The sequence below is a fragment of the Hetaerina americana genome, unplaced genomic scaffold (genome assembly GCF_022747635.1).
Source record: "Hetaerina americana unplaced genomic scaffold, ioHetAmer1.1.p SCAF_2, whole genome shotgun sequence".
NCBI lineage: Eukaryota > Metazoa > Arthropoda > Insecta > Odonata > Calopterygidae > Hetaerina > Hetaerina americana.
The window spans coordinates 87,134,380-87,156,465 of record NW_027286763.1 but is presented as its reverse complement, the minus strand read 5'-3'; the positions used below and the strand labels follow the sequence as shown (position 1 = coordinate 87,156,465).

At 34.0% G+C, this 22,086-nt stretch overlaps 1 protein-coding gene across 9 annotated transcripts in view; it reads left to right on the top strand.

Annotated features, from left to right (window-relative positions):
• Positions 1-16,433, top strand: part of Klc (kinesin light chain) — a 120,600-nt gene extending 104,167 nt beyond the window's left edge. For 6 of the 9 annotated variants that reach the window (XM_071585751.1, XM_071585749.1, XM_071585750.1 and 3 more), the window contains 3 exons: positions 6,623-6,759; positions 8,180-8,231; positions 13,209-16,433. In XM_071585751.1, coding sequence (XP_071441852.1) covers positions 6,623-6,759; positions 8,180-8,231; positions 13,209-13,289 — 270 coding nt within the window. In that variant the 3' untranslated portion in view covers positions 13,290-16,433. Of the gene's footprint in view, positions 1-4,889; positions 5,613-6,622; positions 6,760-8,179; positions 8,232-13,208 lie in introns of those variants that run through there. The other 3 variants (XM_071585753.1, XM_071585755.1, XM_071585754.1) reach the window with 3 other exon arrangements.
• Positions 16,434-22,086: the final 5,653 nt, after the last annotated feature.

Here is a 22,086-nt window from a genome sequence, read left to right as displayed (position 1 = left end):
TTAATTATGCTATGCCATCAAAGAAAGTGGAATTATACTTTTACTTGATTGTTTAAGGTGACAAGTGTAAGAGAACATGAACTCATTAATGTGTTAGGAAATGCCTTTGTATTTTTCTCATTCTCAGACATTTTAAATTATTAGATTGCTTTTTTGTAGCTTTTAGTGAGTAAAATGCTTATAGTAGTCAGCATTATTGTGCACTCATTTGTGCCTTAATCATTTCTTGTCTGTGGGAAAATATGATATATCGACTTTTGATTAATAGATATATTTTGGTCATAAAAACTCATTGAAATTAAACATGTCCAACTCATTTCTCTGGCAAGAAGCTATGGAAAAAATAGTTTGTTTGGATGTGCCCATTTACACATCACCTTATGTAGGACTTTGTAGTAGTATGTATTTTATTCTAGCTCTTAGGAAAAGGAAGATAATTTTTATCCTCATTTGCATTCAAATTGCAAATATGCTATGTGATTATTTTGCATCCCATGTTTAGCATGCCAAAAGTATTAGTTTTTCTTATATTTCAATTGATAATGTCAGAATTATCAAAGTTTCAAGCTTATTTATTAAGGGATTCAAATGAATAAAATAAAATTATCTTGGTTTCGGTTTCCCAGTTTTGGGTAATGAGACGCCACTTAAAGTATGTTTTATTTATTTATAGATTCACCACCCATCACAATTTTTCTTTCCAAATCGGTTTAGACTCTTGTGTAAAATTTTAACAGGGTAAGACAGAGCAGCTTTAAATAAGTAATGGGCAATCATGCCGTATTCTCAATCATATCCATAAATAGACCTAATATAATTATTGTTATGACCCTTGTGTTAAAACAAGCAAATGACATGGATAGAAATTGATTTTCATCGGGAAAAGTGCCTTGTGATCTTAATGAAGCCAAAGTGACCCTCGCATCCTAATCAATATCACCAGTGACCATTTTGTTTAGCTTCCATTTATGAACTTCCATCGATAAAACTGGTTCTTCACATTTAAAGCTGAAACAAATTATTACTAAGTTGTCTCTTATGAGGTAGTCTGCTCAACGGAAGAAATTTCAACACATGCAATATTCAGACTAGTGTGCTACCTGAAATGACTTGTCCATAACTTACTACGCCCACCACTATATCACTTGTAATGTTCAAATAGTACTGGTCCAAAATACCCAGGTAATTCAGTCAGGAAATTAGTTGTACTTGTATTTTTTTAGCATATTTCAGTAGTTTTATTAGGCTGTCATTCTTACCTACACATTAAAAAAAACTTATTTATTCTCTGTATAATGCAGTTTTACAATGTGTAAATGATATTTATTTTCACTATTGCAGTATCGTAATGGAAATTTTATTCATTTCACAGTAGATATTTTTCACCATTTCTATCAGGATGTAGCATTTAACTGATGAATTTTTTTGCAAGCTGTCATTAATAAAATGGGTGATGAATCTCATGATGAAACTCTTTTAAGGATTTAAGAATATCAGATTTAATTTCTTAATAGTCAAATTCCATGTCATAAATTATCAATTCCTAAGGGATGGAGACGTGTACATATAAGGCATTGAAAGGAATCCAGTTTTAATGAATATCCCTGAAAATGAAATATACATATGTCACTAGTCCTTGATTTTAAGTTACCTTGCCCTGACAGTGTAGTGCTCAGACCAGTAGATTTTGTGTCAATAGCTAGCAGTATAACTGTAGGCAGTGGGAAAACCTAATTCACCTGCCCTCTCCACAAAGACAACCGATTGAATTCTGTGGTGTGGTAGAATTTTAATGGCTTGATGAAGTTATTTGCTGACAATTTATTATTCCTCATGCCCATTACCCAAACATTCATTTTTCTGAATGAAGGGAGAATGTTGTTGGGTAAATTTAACTGGGTTAATGAAATAAAAAGGAGGTGTAAGTTGTTGATGACGGTACATGTGATGGAAGTGAGGAAAATAGGTAAGCAAGGCAGAATGAGGAAAAGAAAAGTATTTTGTGGTGCATCAATGTGAAGGAAAGAATGAGTAGCCAAATGAGAAAATAGCATAAAAATGTTGTGATTGTTATGTAGAAAGTGTTTTCCAAACTCATAACATCATGTAATACTTTAAAGGGACGACTTTCAAATGATTTTTACACTCTGAAATTATTGCATTCTAATGCGCCTTTAGTGGATGACTTGATTTATAAAGTTACTGTCAAGGCATCTCCCCCAGTTTCTTGGAATTAGTCAATGATTTGTTGAATATAGTTATAAGGAGTGTATTGACCTTATTGAAAATGACTTTATTAAAAAAATTATTGTTGAGGAGAGTGACAGAGACACAGCCAGCCTCCAAAGAGAGCAAGGTTTCAGAATGTATTAGAATAATGATTTCAAAGCATTGATACGGCCTAGCCATTATCAATTAGACGTAATCAAATTCTGTGTCATACTTGCTTGCTGCAGCAATGCTGATGGCACCAATCATCAATGCAGTATTGCAGATATGTAATACAATGACAAAAATTTGCATCTGGAGTTGGTATATTACAATAGGTTAGGAATATGGAACTGGAAGCAGTACATACATTTTTTTACTGGCATGAATTGTATGAAAAATCGATCACAGTATGTAGCTCCATCAGATATGAGATATTTTAGGACTTAAAAGTGGTGTGTTTAAGTTATGACCCTGGCTCAATGTAAAGTTAATGTATATCATTTAAGGGTAGCCACTGTAAATAAGTATTGATTTTATATTGTTTCCAAATGGTCATTACTCAGGCGTATCATTTTTTAGAAGACATTTTAATTTTCATCATTTCTTGATATTAGGTACACTCACATTTTACATTAATAATTGGTTGCCATTCCTTTAACTAATTGATAAGACTCTTTCTTTGAACCTGGGGTAGCTTTCAAGTTTTACCGTTTGTGGAACATGTAATGGCTGTAAATTCTCTCACATTAACATGAGAATCATCATGAATGAATCGTGCTACACATTCTGCCATCTTATTTTCCTTTCTGTCCTTGCTCTTTTCCAACAACAGCAGAAGCCACATATAGCATACATATTAGAGAAAGGATGGGAAGGAGGAATACATATATGTATATGACAGCCGATAAGCAGGAAAAAATCACTTCACAACTGAAAATACTGTCCACAATGTAGAAGATTCACTAGACCACATTGCCCTGAGTAAATGGTAACTGGAAAGCTTCCTTGGCGTGCAACTTAAAATTCAAAGCTAGTTGTTCAAAAAATAATTGATAAGGATGAGGTTATGTGTAGTACAAAATATTATTTATACATTGCTGCATGGCTATTGAAACATTTTTCTTTACTGTAGTCTCTCCCCATTTTACTTTTGCTTGTGTAGTTGGTGTTTAAGGATTATTTCTCTGCACTACCCTATGTATCAACTGTTTACTCAATTTTTTACAAAACATATGCATGGAAAATTTGGCTCATTATCCATTCTATTAGTCATTTTTGAAAGAAAATGGTTCTCTGATAATTAAAATATCATTATTTTTGCATGATTATATTAAGCATTTTTATTATTGAAGTACCATATTTTTGTGAAAGCAATATGAAAGCTGCAAATACAAGTATTGGGAATTCTCAATTTTTGCTCTTTGTTTCAAGCTGATGGTCAAATTCCTATAAAATGTTAGTTTAAAATGAAAAATTGCCATTTTAACTTCGTTTAATCACTGTCCACAAGCATAGGTCTGTGCACCAAAAGTCTTTTGAGATCTGTTTAATCATAGATACGTGTTCAAAGTTATGTTATAATTGATGTCTCCATCTTTAATTCCATTCATAACTCCATAATTTTTCATCCTTGAAAAGGTAACTTGCCACAATATTCATTGTTGTTTGAAAGTTTCATATGTAATAGTTCAGTATCTTGTTTTATAAGTTGCCAATTTGTCTCATTTCCTTTCCCAATTCATTTTTATGGGTAAGAAGTACACACTATGTACTCCTGAATGACACCTTGTGAATTTAGACAGAATTTGCACCATTTTAAAAACATATGCCTGTTTTTGTGGTATCCATAGTTAAAGAATTAGAATTTTTATGGAGTTAAGTTGCTAAATTATCAGAAACAAGGTTGTGAATAATTTGGTATAAAGTCTCCAAAAATGTTGGCTGATTAATGCCTTGCATTGTGTGAATTCATCTATGATATAAATTGAGAGTTCCCCATGTAAATGCTATCTCAAGGTAGAATTATTGATTGTGACTGTTTTTAAATTGTAAACATTAAAAGTTAAAGCAAATTAGTCATTTCTTCCAATGTTATTCATACATGGTATTTTAATGAACCTTATATATTTTAATCCCATATGGTTAACTAAAACTTAAAATTTCATTATGCCAGTAGTTATTTTGCGTTATCAGTACACAGCTATTAATTTTTTTATAATAAGCTGTGGATATTTTTGGCATTAGTTAAAGTTGATATTGATTTAAGATGCTAGTTTATCTGCGGACAACACCATGTAAAAATAACATTAAAATGTCCCTTGAAACCCCAGTTCCCATCATCATCAGTTCATGCTAGTAATATTCCGGTATTATAATGTTATTTTGTGTTACATATATATATTTAAGCTGGCTGCAGTGTAGATAAGTCATTTAGCCAATTTTTTTTAGTATTGCTGTCAGTAGTATAATAAATTCCTGTTTCCCATGTATCTTGCATTAAGTTTCATTTGGGATTTGGAATTTCCTAACATTAATCATTCCATTGCTCTCAAAAGTTTCACAATCACTCCTAGGATTGAGGCAGGTTTTAAAATTTGAGGGGTTTTTACCAACTGCTAGAGACAGCCTTTCCCACAGTCGACCTGATGAATTCATTCATTCGTTTCTTGTTTCTACAGCCCTCAGCCTCCATAGGTTATGTTCAGAGAACCACGGAGCAGTCAGGAACGGATCAACGCCAGAGTGGTCTAAAAAACAAAATTTTCCACGTACTTGGGCTGCAGTCATGAGAAAGGAATGAAAAAGTGGAATCATTTTATTTTCTTCATGCAAACATGAAGTACTGTTTGGCTTCTGTGAAGAGTAGTAGTATTGACAGTTTGCACAAAATCAACTTGTCCCAATTACAAATATTTTTTACGTATTTTATCAAGCGGTTCAAATTTTAAAAATGTTTTCACATTTGTATTATGTATTTTTTATGTTTGCCCATATATTATCGTACTTGTTGACTTCAAATATTGTCTCTTTAGTCACAACATTCTTGTTCTTTCCGCATCATAATTTCTCCCTCCTGTTTAATAATTCATCTTACCAAACCTGCCAAATATCTGATGTCATCAGACAGGAACCATTTGACTGTACCCTATTATGATAGGCTTCATTCTTTTCCTAGTTAACAGTTGGTATATAATTATTTAGTTAATGACCTATTTACAGTTTTCACAAAGTCCTTTAAAATGTCTGAAATATGTCCTATTTCGCTTTGGGAGCAGTGATAAAAATAGAATCAATTGAAGACACTGCAAATATGGATTTAGATCTTTAATGTACAGTTTAAAAATACTCTTTGTACAATTTGTTGTAATAAAATATTTATTGCCAGTTTTGGTCTGTAATGAGCCATTTTTATTTTCATTTACTTCCAAAGTCTTTCTGTGACCAGATTTTTTTTTGTTTCTCTTCCCTCAAAAGCGGCAAAAAGATCACCATGAAATGTTTCAAACCTGGTTTATTTTCATTTTACATAGATACATTTCTCTAATGTTTTTCAATCACCTTTGCATCATCATTGAGATGCTTTAATTTTCAAAATGTATAAAGTATTTCATCATGCTATCCAATTTTCAGTTAAAACATTGTCATTTTCACATATATGTAGTCACAGTATTTTGAAATTTTAAACAAAACTTTTGTCTCACATGCTTGTAGAAAGAGTTATATCCCAGCAGAGCTGAAAGCATTAAAATGGGTCAATTCTTTCCTTTAGAAAGACACTGTAGTTATTCTTCATTGTGCAAGTTTGTTATCACCTATCATTATTATTTAAATTTTCACTGCATGTACATCCTTGTTCTTGGTGTTAGCTTTTTTGAGTTTTTAGGCAAGGCTGTGAGAATGTTTGGTATGCTCTAACCCATTAATTCCATGGCAATTTTACTTTAAAAAAACTTTTAAGGTATGCCAGTCTTGAGCTTCAAAAGTGGAATGTTTCTTTTGCACTCTACTTCTAATTGCATGTAATAAAACATGAATGCCTGCAATTAAAGCAGATTCCATTTGTTGCACAATGAATGATTTTTTTTCCAGTCAACTCTTATGAAATTTATTATTATTATTATTTGAACATTTAAAAACTGCTCCACATTTATTTACGTGCTGGCTGTAAACAGCTCAGGAATAATAGTGCATATTTTTGTGTTGGTTCTCTGTGCATTGACTATGGGAGTATTCAGGGCATTAGGGATGTTAGCTATGGGGAATTTGGAGGCAGAATCAAGAGATAATAGTATAAAACATTTCAAGAAGGGAAAAAAAGGGGGACATTGGGGGTGGGGGAGAGGGTGGAGGGGGTTTCTAGGAGGGAGGGGTTGCATATCTGGTGACTTTGCTGTTTCTCCTACCTCCTTAGTACGGGAAACTCAGACGGAGTGCTTCCTTCTCAAAACTTCGAGCTTCAATTAGACGGAGCAGTGCCAAGCTGATGCAGAAGTTGACAAACCGAGGAGAGGGGCGAAACAATGACAGTATAGAGAGCTTTAATAACAGGTAGGTGCGCCACTCCTAGCCCTCGGCCCGTTTAAAGGTTGAAGGGAAGGAGAGTGAGGTTAGGCCAAGTTTTGGAATGGTTCAGTAGGCTTGATAATGAAAATATATGTTCAACCGGAATCGCTATTTGGATGGATCTCCAAACATGTTCATTAGCGATTTCATGAATTCATTCTTAGTGCAAACTTTTTAATTTTTATTTTGGAATCATTATTGTCGGGACAGGTTCAAGTTTTGCTCCCTTGAAAAGACTTGCACGCATTTATGTTTCAACTAATTCAAAAAAAAAATAGCTCTTAGTAGTAATTGTGACTAAAAAAAACAAAAAAATATATTTGTACCAGCTGTCTTCATTAATACCACTGAGCCATACCACTGCTCTCCACAAAATTCATTCAGAAATTTTGTAGAAGCCCTGCTTAAAGAGGCCATTTAGTGAAATGGTTTAATATGTGCGATATTCTAAGGTAAGTTGGTTACTTTGAACTTTGGGTGCTAGAAGTTTGCAGTATGTCAGAAATAACAGATAGCTTGTTGCATAGTTTTCTGATGTCAACATAATCATTGCATGAATGTACAAATGTTTTAAGTACTAGTAGTTGAATTTTCAGTACATGCCTTCACATTTAAGTGGCACCATACTTTCCTATGTATTAGATTTTATTGTTAACATTTGGCTGGTTAAATATTGGCTTGATAATTGCATGAAAAATTACTTTTTTTTTAAGTCTTGCTTGTCCGATGTGCTTAAATAGTGCCCTGGATTACATTTTGATTTTGTATTTTTTCATTTTTCTTGACCATTTCCAAATGTAAAGTATTATATCTTTTGATTAAACCACCTAAGGGAATGGATTTAACAGTCACTAAAACAGATTCCTGGTTCATATTTGGTCCTTGAACTTGGCATCTACTGCTACTACTCAAGAGGGTAAGTGTGTAAAATGGCATTGGGAAATGTTTATGAATTTTGATGAATTATCAGGTAATTTTTTTTTTGGAAAGGATAGTTTTAATGCTCTGTGATGCTACAGCTGGGATTCTGAACATTTCTGTCGTACAAATTAGGTGACTCCATATATTACTCTTTATAATCCTTTTCCCTTGACACACAGACATGTAGTTTATACCTATGACTTGGTATTTTTTTAGTATTGGGTGGGTTTGGTTGGAAATGGCTATATTTGGCAGAACAACTAACCTTTCTCTCTACCATCATCTTCTTTAGGCTGCCTGTAAAATGGCTGTGAGAAGCTGTAGTCTGCCGCATGGTCTCCCAGAAATAAAAAAACCTCACTTTCTTGTAAATTATATTAATATTTAATGTTAATTTAATGCTAGATAAAGGAGAATCCCTCCCTCCTTTTAATGGAATGTGCTTATTTGCTGCATTACTGTGGGAGTTCTCTTCTTGTTTCAGCATGAAGCGCGCAAGTTCAATGTCCGTTCTTAGTAGCCAGCATCAAGATCAGGTGAGTTTGCTTTGAGTTATTTTTTGGCTGTTTTTTTAAAAATTTATTTGGTCATTTATTGGTTTTTGCAACATTTTTTTGTTGAATCTTTTTCCTATACCACTTTTCACAATGCATGCACAGAAAATGGTTAAACTAATGGTCTGAATCAGTTTTATCAACTGTTTTTATGAGCCCCAATGAAAAGCTTTACACCCTCACGTGTGCATTTTTTATGCTATTATGTAACCCTCATGAAAGCCTATTAAAGTTATTTCCCTAGTTCTTAAAAGCTCTTGTGTAATGTCCATTGTGAAAAATTATTCACTGTTTAATTTCTATGAATGTGGTTTCTAGTTATGAGTACAGATTGACAATTGGTTTGTTTTCATTTTCTGATCTTAACTTGAATTGGATGCTGATTAACTTAGGGAACTAATTGCATGTATGTATTATTTAATTACTTTTACTAAACTATCTTAAAATGTACTTTTGGGTAATATAGTTGCATTTTGTTTTTTTTCACTTAATCCAATACACGTAATTATAGATGCCATTGTGTGTTTATCTTAGCTCCATGGTCTTAGCTAAAGATTAGAAACTAGTCTTCGGAGATGAATGTTTATAGCACTGACTTCTCAATAATGAAGTTTTCTGATTGACCCAATATTACTGTTGCATTACAATCTTAAAGACATGTATACCTCTTATTAAAAGAGCCAGGGATTCTACTTTACATTTTACCTTATTAGACCTATAGGAAATTATAAGAAAATATAGTTGTCCTCCTGTAGAGTAATCCAGAAATGTTATTGATAATTCATTTCCCAACTCATTTATATTGCTAATTACTGTTATTTGAATAGCATTTCAGATTTAAATTTGAAAATAAATAATCGAATATTTATAAAAAGCACACTTTTCTTTTACAGCATATCACATTAAATATAATGCTAGTTGTGAAAATTGTTTAATTATGAGACATTTAAACATTTATTTCATTATTTGAAATTATTGGTGTATGCTTCTGATAGCCTTGTCATGGCCCAAACATTTCCCAAACTGATAAGGTCCACATTAGTAGCAGAGTTGAATTGATTATCAGTGTGCTATATGTGTTATATTATTTTAATAAATTCAATGGTTCAAATGTCCTTGTTTTACTTGTTATTAATTTAGTAATAAAAAGTTTGAAATTCATTAGTGGTGTGAAATTAAAACTTTGAAAATGGTACCTGCATGTTGTAACACAAAATATGGTGATGCTATTTATCACAAATCTTTGCATGATATTTCAAATTTTTATTGAGTAAAGTATATATGTATATACTCTTTTTGCTAGTTTTTTATGATACCTTTGTAGTGCTGTAGCCAATTTAATTTTTTCTCTATTCTTGTTTATTTAATTACGCATATGGAATTGGCCAAATGTGTACCAAAAAATGAATCCTCATGTAACGGTCATATTGGGGATGTGGCTGTACTATTCCATCAGATACGCCAATGTATATGCTAGGATAAAAAGCTAAATAGATAAGGACAGCTTTATTAATAAAAAATGGTATTTGAAAGAATATTATTTTGCAGTTTTTTCAGAATAAATTAGGATTCCATCATTTGTCTGGCTCTAATATGCAGTCTTCAAGTTCTCCTTCCCAGATGTGTACGATAACAAGTTATAGATTAATATATCGAGTTAAAAAAGTCAAATGTTTGGTGTCTCTTAGCTTTTTAATTTATTTTTGTGGTAAACTTTTGATGTATGTTTATTGAATTGGGAAATAATTTGTTCGAAGTTAATTTGTTTGCAAAAGGGAATCGTCTTAGGATTAATTTTAGGTTAACACCAAAGAGAGGCAAAAAAGAGAGAATGAGGAGACTTCAACTTTATCTAGGCATTTCAACATTATTTAGACACATGTATAATAAAATAATATTAATACTGACTGAACTTATGTATGATTAATATTTTTACAGAGTTTCAAGATATTTTAGCCATATTTTTTGCTATCATCAGTAGGGTATTTTCCATAAATGGCTAGATGTTTATGGGAGAAAGCCTTAATTCAGATTACCCAGTTAAGGGATTGAATTAGCATGTGTACAGGGTATTGCAACAAATATATTAGCTCTCATAACAAACATTTTTAAGAAAAAAATAGCATGTATCTTACAGTTATGGTACAATGACTTTCAAATAAATAAATAGTTTTTAGACTATTAAGGGAGCATTCGGATTTTTATCGTACAAGTATAAATATTGTAACTTAATGAAATGAAAAATATTTTTGTTGTAATTCTAAACAAAGGTGGGCATCAGAATTGTGTATTCATGAAATAATATTACACCAATTGCATTAAGTGCAGCTACTTTTGACAATGAATTCCTTTTCTCAATATCTACCCTAAAAATCCCGAATCGATAATCTCATAAAATGTAATTATATCAGCCTATCCTCCCATCCACAATTTAGTGTCTTCCCTGGCTATCCACAGGGATATTTGCATCTAGGCATACTTTAAATTTATTTCATTAGTACTGCTTACTAGTTATTTGATTAGTACCTCAATTGAAATCAGCTGCTTGATGGGAATAAAATTTGGACGGTTCATTATATCGCCATGATGGTACTATGTACATTGAAACTCCGGAAATGGTGGCTGAAATACCGTGTGTTAGTGAGATTAGATTTAATATGCTTACTCTTGTTGAATTTGTTCCATTTTAAGGTTAGCCTGAATGTAGTGTCTTCTGTAGGTATGTACAATCTGATATTTACTTTAAGAACATTCTTTTGAATTTTTAAAGATTACTACATACTATTAAATCTTAAATTTGGAAATTTGTGTTATGCATCCCAAGCCTTAAGTTCAAATTAGTTTCATATATTAGTTATTAATGAAATTCAATGAAAAGTACTCAAATGAAAGATGAATAATAATAACATTTAAAAATATGAAGCCAGAATTTTGTTTAGCTCGCACCCAATACTCCTCCAGCTACATACTTTTTAAGATTAAGATGTATAGAAGTTATGTAGTGAAACATGATTGTTTAGTAAAACTTAGCTCAAATAATTTGTTTGAATGCTTTGTGTTTATGAATTCAAATAAATTTTCCACTGTGAATTAGTTATGAGTGGGTCCAAATAGCTATCAAGAGATTGTACAATTGACTGGGTGATTGTTTGTACAATTGTACTGCTGAACTATTTAGTTAGGAAAAGTTGCCAAATTGACTCCTCTCCTGACTTAATCAATGCAGTAGTACTGTCAATGTTAATAGGGCTGAAATCACCTCGCTGTATTGAAGCTCAGAAAATATCTATAGTTTTATAAATTCATTATTTACGATTGGCATGAATATATGTCATGCTAGCCCATCTCACAATCAGTGATGAGTGGCATGCATAAGCGCCATATTTAGCCTTAGACTTAACTTCTGTTTGTCACTGTTGAAAGGCTGTTTATCTTTCCCCAAAAATAGTTAAGTAGTATATATTCATGCTTAGAAAAAGTTCATTAGGCATGTTCAGGAGAGATTGAATTCTTGATTGAATAACATGAATAAAAAAAGAGAATTGTGAAAGATTAGTTACTCTCATGCAATATTTTCAGTGGAATATCAAAAACTGAAAAATAATTAAGATTTTAAATGAAATTGCTATAGTGAACTTGAATATCCTTGTAATTGGGAATATCTATTTGAGCACTCTTGTTTAATTGATTTACTTTTTTAATAGACCATCAATGGTGCACTTTACAGTCCTTTCACTATATTGTGTGTGGACAAGAAATTTACCAACATTCAGGTTAAATCTTTCTGCGCAGTCTAGCTATAACTTGTCTAGGTTCTACAGTTTTCCCGCTTAATTTGATCATTAGAATTTCATTTTTAAGTTTTCTTCCAGTTACTTAAGTAGATGCCGTATATTTTTAATAATTATTTCTGATAAATAAAATTTGGAATAAATGTTACAAACTCTTGTATAAAAGAAGTCTCTGTTGCTATTGGCACCTATTATGGGCATATTTGCTTACTGAAAATTGGTATAGTTGCATAAAATCAGGGTCTTAGCTTTAATTTTGAAAAGCTTGATAAGCTGTGGGAGCATGATCCGCAATGTAATGTTTTTAAATGTACATATCAGTTTAAAGGGCTGAATATTTCATGGATAGCCTTATTGGCTGCAGCAAGTGCACATAAAGACATAGTAGAAAGGGGGAAAGGAAACAGTTGGATCAGGCACCACGTTTAGGGGAATATCAAATGTAAATCTATATGAACAGAGAGCAAACTTATTATTGTGTTTGCAAAAATCCCCTTTGCCTCCAGGTTCCAATAAACTACTGACTGTGCGTCTGCCCCTCAATTGTTTATTATCTTTCTTTGATGTATTATTCAGTGTGTGGTAATGGGTAAGGTTCCTGTAATTCCTAAAAATTTCCTTTGAATTAGAAATCATGGATAGAATGTGGGTCTACCCATTTTCCTGAAAAACAGTTTTTTGTTTTATCCCGGTCCAGTCAATTTTTTTAGGGTTAATCTCTCTCTTTTTACTACATTCTCATTCCATATTAAAATTTAGATTGAAATTTCAGTAGAAGTAGTGCTATGAATTCTACGAGTGCCAATCGCTGAATGAATAATCTCTTTCTTTAAAGCAAAATTAAAAAAGATGGAAAAAATTGGAAGCAGGCCATTCGTAGCACATTTTGCATATTTTTGTAAGGTGATTTCTCAGAATTGTAATTCTCAATACTAGAGAAAATTGCATCCCTAGTGCCAGGGTTGGAAAACTAAAAAAAAATTGAGCATGGTAGTTATAAGATGTGGGTTAAAGAAAATATTGAAAGTACATGCATGATGAATTTTTGCAAGCATGCGAAAAAAACATTTACAAATGCATTTGTAGATGGAGCTTGGGAGAGGAGAAGGTATAACTGAATGAAGGTGTAACTGATCAGTGTCTTATTAAATCATGGTTCCTATTTCAGCAATGCCATTCCAATTCTTGTGTGGTGAGCCTTCGGAGCAGGGCAGCCAGTTCTGACCAGCTTCGGCAAGAAGCTACTTAGTGTGGGGGAAGTGTTGTAGGGCCTTTTTTTCCAAAGATAATAAAACTAATAATTATGAGGAAGACTGGTGTTGGGAAGAAATCAGGAATGGTTAAATATTCATTCTTTTGATTGTGGCTTTTATTTGCTTGCAACAGCACAAGACTGTGTCTTTGTAAGAGCCATGGAAAATGTGATGCAAATCATTCCAAAATGGACTCAATCCTTAATTGCAATGTGAATTGTGTGCATGGATGTCCACCTTTTAAGATATTTAATAATGCAAGGTTATCTCTAGTCTACTCATTGGCAGTTATAGCAGTGAGCAAAGGCATCAATAGTAGGCAGTTATTAACCGTTACTTTCTAGCTCCTAACTTGTGTGATATGACTTTTTTTCGTAATCATATCTGAAGTAATTTTTAACTTATTGATTGATGCATTACTTTTCAACTTAAACTGGTGCAGCTTTGAAACTACTGTTAACTTATGAAAATAAGTATTTTATTTAATAATTATTATTCCCTTTGTTAATTTAATAGTCATGAATGACATGTGCATTATTTCTACAAAATAATAAGGTGTATAAATCTTATTTCAATTAACAGAATGGCAGGGAGCCAAAGTATAACGTTATCAATTATGAAGTGATTTTCAATTCTGGAATTGGTTATTTTATCATCCCATTACTTCAGAGCTGTACAAAATGACTTAGTTGTTTTCAGTATTATAAGAATTTTTAGACCTTTTATTCATGTGTTATGGAATTGGTTGTTCTTTGTATTGTATTTGAATGTTTTAGCTCTTTAAAAGTATTTTATTGATTAATATTAAGTTTTTTTAAAAGCAGAAAATATGCTACTATCAGATCTCGAGCAAATGCTTGTTTCAGAGCATTGAAAAGAGTAGCAATTGAGCCATTCATTTATGGAAGGTAGCAGCATAATGGGTATAATAAATTATTTTAGAAAATTTAGTAGTACACTTAGATCAGGAATCAAATGATCAGTTGTTTGTTTGGAAATGGCATAAATTAACTTTAACTCTTGTTTTATGATGCCTTTCCCCAATATTATTTAAAAGTGATGGCGAAATGTTCATTAGAAACAGTTTTGATGGCACCCCTAATTAATTGATGCTGAGATATAGTATTGAATTAGGTATTATGCATCTAATTTCCACAGGGAATAACTCTTTTAGTTATTTAAACCTCCAAAAATCAACTCTACTCTCATTGCTCAATAGTGTTCGATTGGGTAATTGAAGAGATGTTGATGAGTTTTTGGTGAAAACCTTTCTTCTTCTCCATTGGAGGGAAAGGAAGTCGTCCAACAATGCCTCATTATTTTTGCATGACCAAATTAATTGTTAATCATGTGTTAATGATAACTTTTCTAAGATGGTATTAATGAAGGAACAAGGAGATCAAATGTAGTGGAGTGTAGACATACACAGAAAATACCTAGTATGAGATGGTTACCCTTCTGGGTAAGGAAAACTAATTGTTTGATCGTCTAAAGTAACTTTCCATTATCTGCATTTATAACTGGAGATAATTTTCTTGGTCCACATTTATTTGATTATATGGTTAATAATATCAGTTATTATATCCAACTGCAGGCACTTGTCATAGATATTTTGTCCGCCAAGTGCAACTAATTGCGTTATGTCCACTGAGACCATGATAAGTATATTTCAGCTTATAAGGTTTTCCTGGTGCCAAATGCCCTGAGTAATGCAGCAATGAGTCTTGAGATAAGACTCACGTATTCTTGGACTAGTTGGCAGAGAATAACTCACCAGACTAACCTGGTAGCTGGCTTTAATTTATGTACCACCACCACAATAATCTAATATGATGTTTAATTAATTTATTTTTTATCAATAATGTTTATAGTTTTCTATTGCATTTTCCCTTAATGTAAGCTTCATTCCAAGAATTTGACGCCAATCAATTCACTTGCAAATTAACTACAATGACAAAGTGTAATTAGTTTGCTAGCTACTTAAGAAAATTGAAATTCTGGTAAGGAAGGCATTTACGTACTGGCGCCAATGAGCTCAGAGTCATTAGAACATATGGAATTTCTGTGGTTAGTATTCATGTTTCTTATTATTTAAATTTTGTTAACAAAACTTTTCGCTCTCTGTATCTAATTATGAGCCCCTATTAATGTGTAATTAAGGAATTCCTTTCAAAATTAGTCTGTAGTTGTCTTGAGTTCATCAAAACTAAAACTGGAATTTTGTTGCTTAGATTGAGTCTCACATTTAATCTAAGGGCACTAAGTAGCCTCTTCGATGAGAAGAAGTATTTTAATACAAACTTGGTGAGTCTACGTAAATACATGTGCTAAAATTTATTATTTATATACTTTTATTTTCAGTTTTGGTGAACTTTCTCTGTATCTTGCACAAAGTAACATCTATTTTGCAGGTAATAATCCAATGTTCATAACTCAAGTCTATTATTCTATCCATAACAAAGCTATTGAACATGCTTTTAATGACAGATTTACATGAGTTCAGATCTTTTTGTACAAATTAGACAAAATAACTGTTTTAGGCTAATGTAATTTTCCATTTTAAATGTTATATCTGATTAAGTTTTATAGTTATGAATATTTCACTGAGTGCCTATTTTATTGTAAAATGAATACAAAGGTACTTATTTATTTCCATGCATTGGCCAGAAAAAATTAAAATATATTCTATTTTGCAAACAGGAACTGATATCCAAAGTTCTGTGGTATTGAAGAATTTTTCAAAAGTATTTTGGAAGCAATTTACTATCAATAGTGGGGAAACGTTTTCTTTCTTGTTGATTCAGGTAAATTTCCCCTAATCTGAATGCTCACCTATTCTAAAGCAAAGAAGTGCATCTCAAGTACTATGATGCATACTACTTTTATGTCTTGTCTCAATGCTACCTGTAGTTCCTTGCTTGTCTAGTACTGTAAATAATGATTTCTGTCAACAAGAACAAATATTTCCTTGTACAGCTGAACATTGATGCATTTATAACTGTATAACCATGCAATGTGCAGCATTTAAAATGTTATTGTGCTTCAAGAGCTTCTCTGAAGACCAATAAAGTAAAACATGAAGCTTGAACTTTATGAATTGCATTGCCTATTTTAGCAGTTATTAAAATTTACAAATATCAGGAATGTGTTTTATTTCACTATTTCACTTGTCCAAAATTCAGTGTATACAATGCCGCCGTATCATTAATGTTTATCATGACCATTTGAACAGTACTTTCTCCTTTGGTTTGGTAGACAGCATTCATTACAAGTTCTAGAATTAACTATATTGAATCATGTCCTTCACAGAAAGACTCTGAGGGTGCCTAAAGGATTCCCCAGGAATCGAACCTTCATCCTCTGGTCAGTAGCTTAGTATACTACTAAATGAACTACCCCACCCTAACCATAGGCAACCCATCATACTTCTTCATGGCCCAATGTGTAAACGATGGCTTTTCTACTCCCTAAGCTATCTTCCTGCAGAAATGTAAACTATTTTATCTAAGACTTGTGTACTGAGAGATGCCAGGATGTGATAAAAGCTGGCTCATGCAAATACTATCAGATGCTGTTGAGTATGTATTGTCTAACTGCTTAATGAAATAATGGTCATGTGTGAAATTGGTTTGAAAGTAAAGATTATTAGAGATCAACAGCCAAACAACACACACAGTAAAATTGAATACTATTGTTAAAAAAGTTATTAACAAAAAAGAATTACGGTGAAAATTGGCCTGTTCCATGAAAGAAAAAGGAGGAATGTTGTCAACCGGTTTGGGGTTGTGCCTTAGTCTATTACAAATATGCTAAGGAAGAAAATATAATAAACAAACTACGAGTTAGATCCCTCAAGAGTCATTGTAGATTTAGGGGAAGCGACTTACCGCTGAGGTCATTTGCGCCATAAGGGTTGGATGAGAAAGGGTGGAGAGAGCCCCAAATGCTAGCATTAGTCTACTCTTAACGAAAGGGGCCAAGAGGTCAGACAGATGGCATTTTCTCTTACAGTACTCTCCACGAAGTACCTCAAGTACGGGGGGGTACCACTGAAAAAGGTATTCCATCTCTAGGATCTGAACACAGGCCCTCAGGGTGGAAAGCAAGTATGCTAGGTATCGTACCATCTGTTTTTTTATGTACCAGAACTTCCTGGGAGACCATATACAGGTAAGGAAAACATCACACAGGGAAAGGAACTGACCCTCCTACCCTGATGTGTGAATTTCACATTGTGTTTATGTGTGCAGCATATATATATATATATGTGTGTGTGTGTACATGTATATATATGGGGTGGCAGTAGTCAAGGGGTAGAGCATTGTACTACTGACAGGAGGGCCAGGGTTCGCTTCCCGGGCAGACCCCAATGGGCACCCTCGGCTCCACACAAGCTCTGTGATTTTTCAGGTTCCAAATATTCCAAGGAAACCATAGCCTGAAGTGAAGCACAGGGAAAGAAACTGGTCCCCCTTTCCTGAAGTGTGAATTTTGCACACCGTCAGGAATTGTATTGTACTGTGTGAACTCAGTACCATCACCTACCAAACCACCCATAGGGATGATTACTGTGTTTATGGTTTATATATATATACCATATATGGTATGTATATATATAATATATATGCACATACTCGTATTCATCCCTCCCATGGACTACAACCTTGATGTGGTGGAAGGGCTTGTGCGTTCCGATGACTCCTAGACCTGGGCTGGCGGGAGTTTTGATAATTGCTCCTGGTGGGGTCACCCATGCCAGATAGGTCAAAGGTTAGGAGCCGGACGAAAGTAGTCCTCCGAGCTTCTGTTCCTCAGTGAGGCGGCTGCAAAGACTTCTGGCCCCAATGGGGCGCACGTTTAATGATGCAGTCACGTTAAAAAACACTATTGGGGAAGGCAACGGGAAACCACCTCAATTTTCATTCCCAAGAGTAGTCGGAGGGGATTTCGTAAAATCAGTTAAGTTTTCTGATGACCAAGCTTTAGTTTTTCAGTTAGCCAAGGGATTGCAAGCATTGCGGAGTGAATTGGAAATTCAGTGCGATAGGCACAGGATGAGAATCAATATTAATAGAACAAAGGTTATGCGATTTTTCAGAAAGGAAAAGGCTAAGCGAAGCATTAAAATGGGGAGCAAAAAATAGAGCAGGTAGAACAGTGTACGTATCTCGGACGTGTTTTGGACCAACATGGTCAAAGTAGTAGTACTGACTTCACAAAAACAAATTCACCCCTTCAGTACATATTAAAGCCACTAACTATCAGCAATATATACAGTTCACCAGCTGTCACCCTTTTCACACCAAACGCTGGATTCCCAACACTCCCTCTATCCGCGGACACCATCTATTCTACCTGAGAAACCATACCCAGCACAGGGAAAGGAACTGGCCCCCCTACCCTGATTTTTGATTTTCACACGCCGTCGGGCGTAGTACTGGGTGAACTCTACCATCACCTACCGGACCGACCTTCGGGTAGTAGTAGTTTTTAGGGGAGGCGACCGACTGCTGAGGTCATTTGCGCCATATGGGATGGAAAGGATGAAGGGTGGAGAGAAACCCGGCGTCGGCATTAGCCTGCTCTTCACGAAAGGCGCCAAGGGGTCCGCAGTTTAACGTCCCATCCGACGGACGGCGTACTCACTCAAAGTGCCCTCCACAAAGCACCTCAAGTAGGAATCGAGAAACCTCTGAAAAATATTCAACACCGCCGGGATTTGAACCGCGCCCTCAGGGTGGGAAGCCAGTACGTTAGCTCCCGCACCATCTCGATCCCCCCGACCTTCGGGTTGTTTATGATTTGTGTGTGTGTGTATATATATATATATATATATATATATATATATATATATATATATACATATATATATATGTATATATGTATATGTATATTTATTTATTTATTCATTCACATGGAAATAGATATAAGGAATAGGAACGTAAATAAAGGACGAACATAGGAGAGGTGGGGAAGGTGGGATCGACCAGATCACAAGTGTAAAAATATTGCCTTGATAGGGACTTGAACCACGGATCTTTCGATTTGCCGGGGCGATACTCCAACCCAGTATTTCCCAAACTTTTTCGAGCCACCGCCCCCTTGGGTCCATAAACCTATTCTCAACGCCTCCCAATCGAAAGCTTAAAAATAATAATCAAAATCATAAAACAAAATAACCAAAAGAGGAAAATTAACGTAGTTAAATTAAAACAATGGCTAATCAAATGTTTATTTAGTATCCAATATATGTATAGTTTTCATATTACATTTCTGCAAAAGACTTAACACTCAATAAAAGGAACTTAGGTGAGAATATGCTTTTTGCATAAAAATAAATTATCAAAACAAATATTTAAAAAAAACTCTTTTTAGAAGTTACCTGTAATTTTTTACTTGAATTAAGCAATCATATGACATGAACATTTTCAATTAATGAAAATAGAATACCCAATCGTGTTTTGCTAAAATCAGATAAACAATTAAGTGACTATTGATTATAGTTTTTAATGATCTAGAAGTCATTTAAGGAGATTCTATTGCCTAATTTAATAACATATTTCGATCAAATAAAATTTTAATGGGATGGAGGGGCTTGATGACATAATGCCAGTTAACCAACGTCCGGTTTCATGTCACTTAGAAGTCTTAAATCACCGCGTTCACAAACTTGAAGTCTGTTTCCCTGCTTGGAAATGAGCTGAATGACTGCACTAAAACCAAGTTCCCCCAAATATGAAGTCGGAAATGCAAGGGTTTTTTGAACCACCATCCATAACGCAGGATAACGATCGGAAACCTTCTTTAACCAAAACTCCTGATAATTTATCTTAAACTTTGGTCTCAATTCAACGTCCTTTTGTAGTCCAATTAATTCTTCCTCTAATACTCCAACTTACTCAATATCTACAAACGGGTTTATCATTCTGTCTGGAATTTCCAGCAAAAGGAGATCCTCAATTCGCTGTGCCATATTTTTATGCAAGGTGGTTAAATGGTCACGAAAGACTACAATCATCATCACCCATACCTGCCTGCTCTTCTAGCTTAATCAGGGGAGAAAGTGATTAAGCTCGCGGCGACTTATGTTGCGCTTAAATAAAATCAACTTGGAAATAAACAGTCACCGCAGATTTTGCCTTCATAAGGTTAGTATTATTTCCCTGCAATTTTAAATTAATTTCATCGAACTTTGAAATTAGCTCAGATCAAAATGGAACGTTACTCCTAATCTCTTTAAGGTTGTCACTTAGAAAAGCATCTTTTTCCTCAAAAAACTGCACGACAGTGTGAAAAAGGTTATAGAAGCGCCTTAGACAATTGCCTTTTGGTATCCAACGAACTTCCGTGTGTAGAGAAGTTTTCGTCCTTCACATCACACAACTCTCGAAAGAGTCAATCATTAAGATCATGGTCTCAGATTTTGTTAACAGCTGTAATTACAATTTTTAAGGACTTGTGAAGGCGATCACTCAGTATTTATCCACCAGATATTGCCGGTAAACGACACAATGAATGGAAAAAAATTTGGTACATATTTTCTCAAGTATGCAATACAACCATGGTGACTTCCAGTCATTGACGGAGCTCCATTCTATCGCAACAGCAAGTATTTTTTGTCTCTGAACCACTGCTCTACGATACGAAATACTGAATGCCCTTTATTGTCAGTTTCTAATAGCTTTGCAAACAACAACTCTTGAGGTAGATGTCAATCTATAAAGCGTATGTAAGCCAGAACACAGATTCATTACCCGGCAAAGTTGACTTGTCCAACTGTAATGCAAATTCTGTTGTTCTCAGAATGCAATATTTCTTCCACATTTTCAGCCATTTCATCTATTCGTTGTTAAACTGAAACGTTGCTTAGGGGAAATTTTTTATTATATCATATGGTGGCTTATGAAGAACAGTACTCAGGACTTCACTTACTGCCAGTAAGATGAATTCTTCACCAATGATATGTGGCTTTCCAGATTTGGCAATTTATAGTGAAATATTGTATCATGCACGCCAACCATCAGTGATATGTTTTGAATCATTGCACAACATACTAGATAGTGTTGGGTGATTTTGCACTATGTCACCAAGTGACAGAAAAAATGTAAAAGTCTTTCCTGTCTTGTCAGGATGTGCCTCCATAATATGGTAAATTAGTCTGGAAGGTTTCACCGCCTCATTTGAAAACATCCTTTCGCATAGTAAGCATTTAGTTGATAGTTCGATCGAAATTCCTTCTTGGCATTCGCCCTAGATACCTTGTTATCATAAATGATATCATTCCTTTTGGCGTCGTAATGCATTTCTAACATCCGCGTTGTACAATATAGGTTCCGTGCTACCTTTTATAAATTTACTGGGAATGAACTTGTTGACTTCTGAGCGCGTGATCTCGGGGAAGTGAACGCACGTATCCTCAGTATTTCGGTGATTACTATCTTTCTTAAAATTTGCCAATTGACTCTGTAGGGCGCATGTTAGGCCCAGTAATCCAGTAATAGTCCAGTAACCCCAGTAGTCCTCCGATATCAATCGGACAGCCATAAACCTTCCGTTTCCTCTTTCCATCTCTTACTTTATATTGTCTAATTATAATGTTCTCAGAACAGTTCTAACATTCCAAGTCCCAATTCAAACATATTTGAAGAAAATAAAGGTAAAAATTTGCATCAAAGTAAACTGATGATATGAAATAAATTAATGCGGACAACTAATCGGGAGCGTTAAATTCTTGAACGCCAACATAAAATAATCCAAAAAAATCGAGAAATTGATATATAGAATTGTAAACAA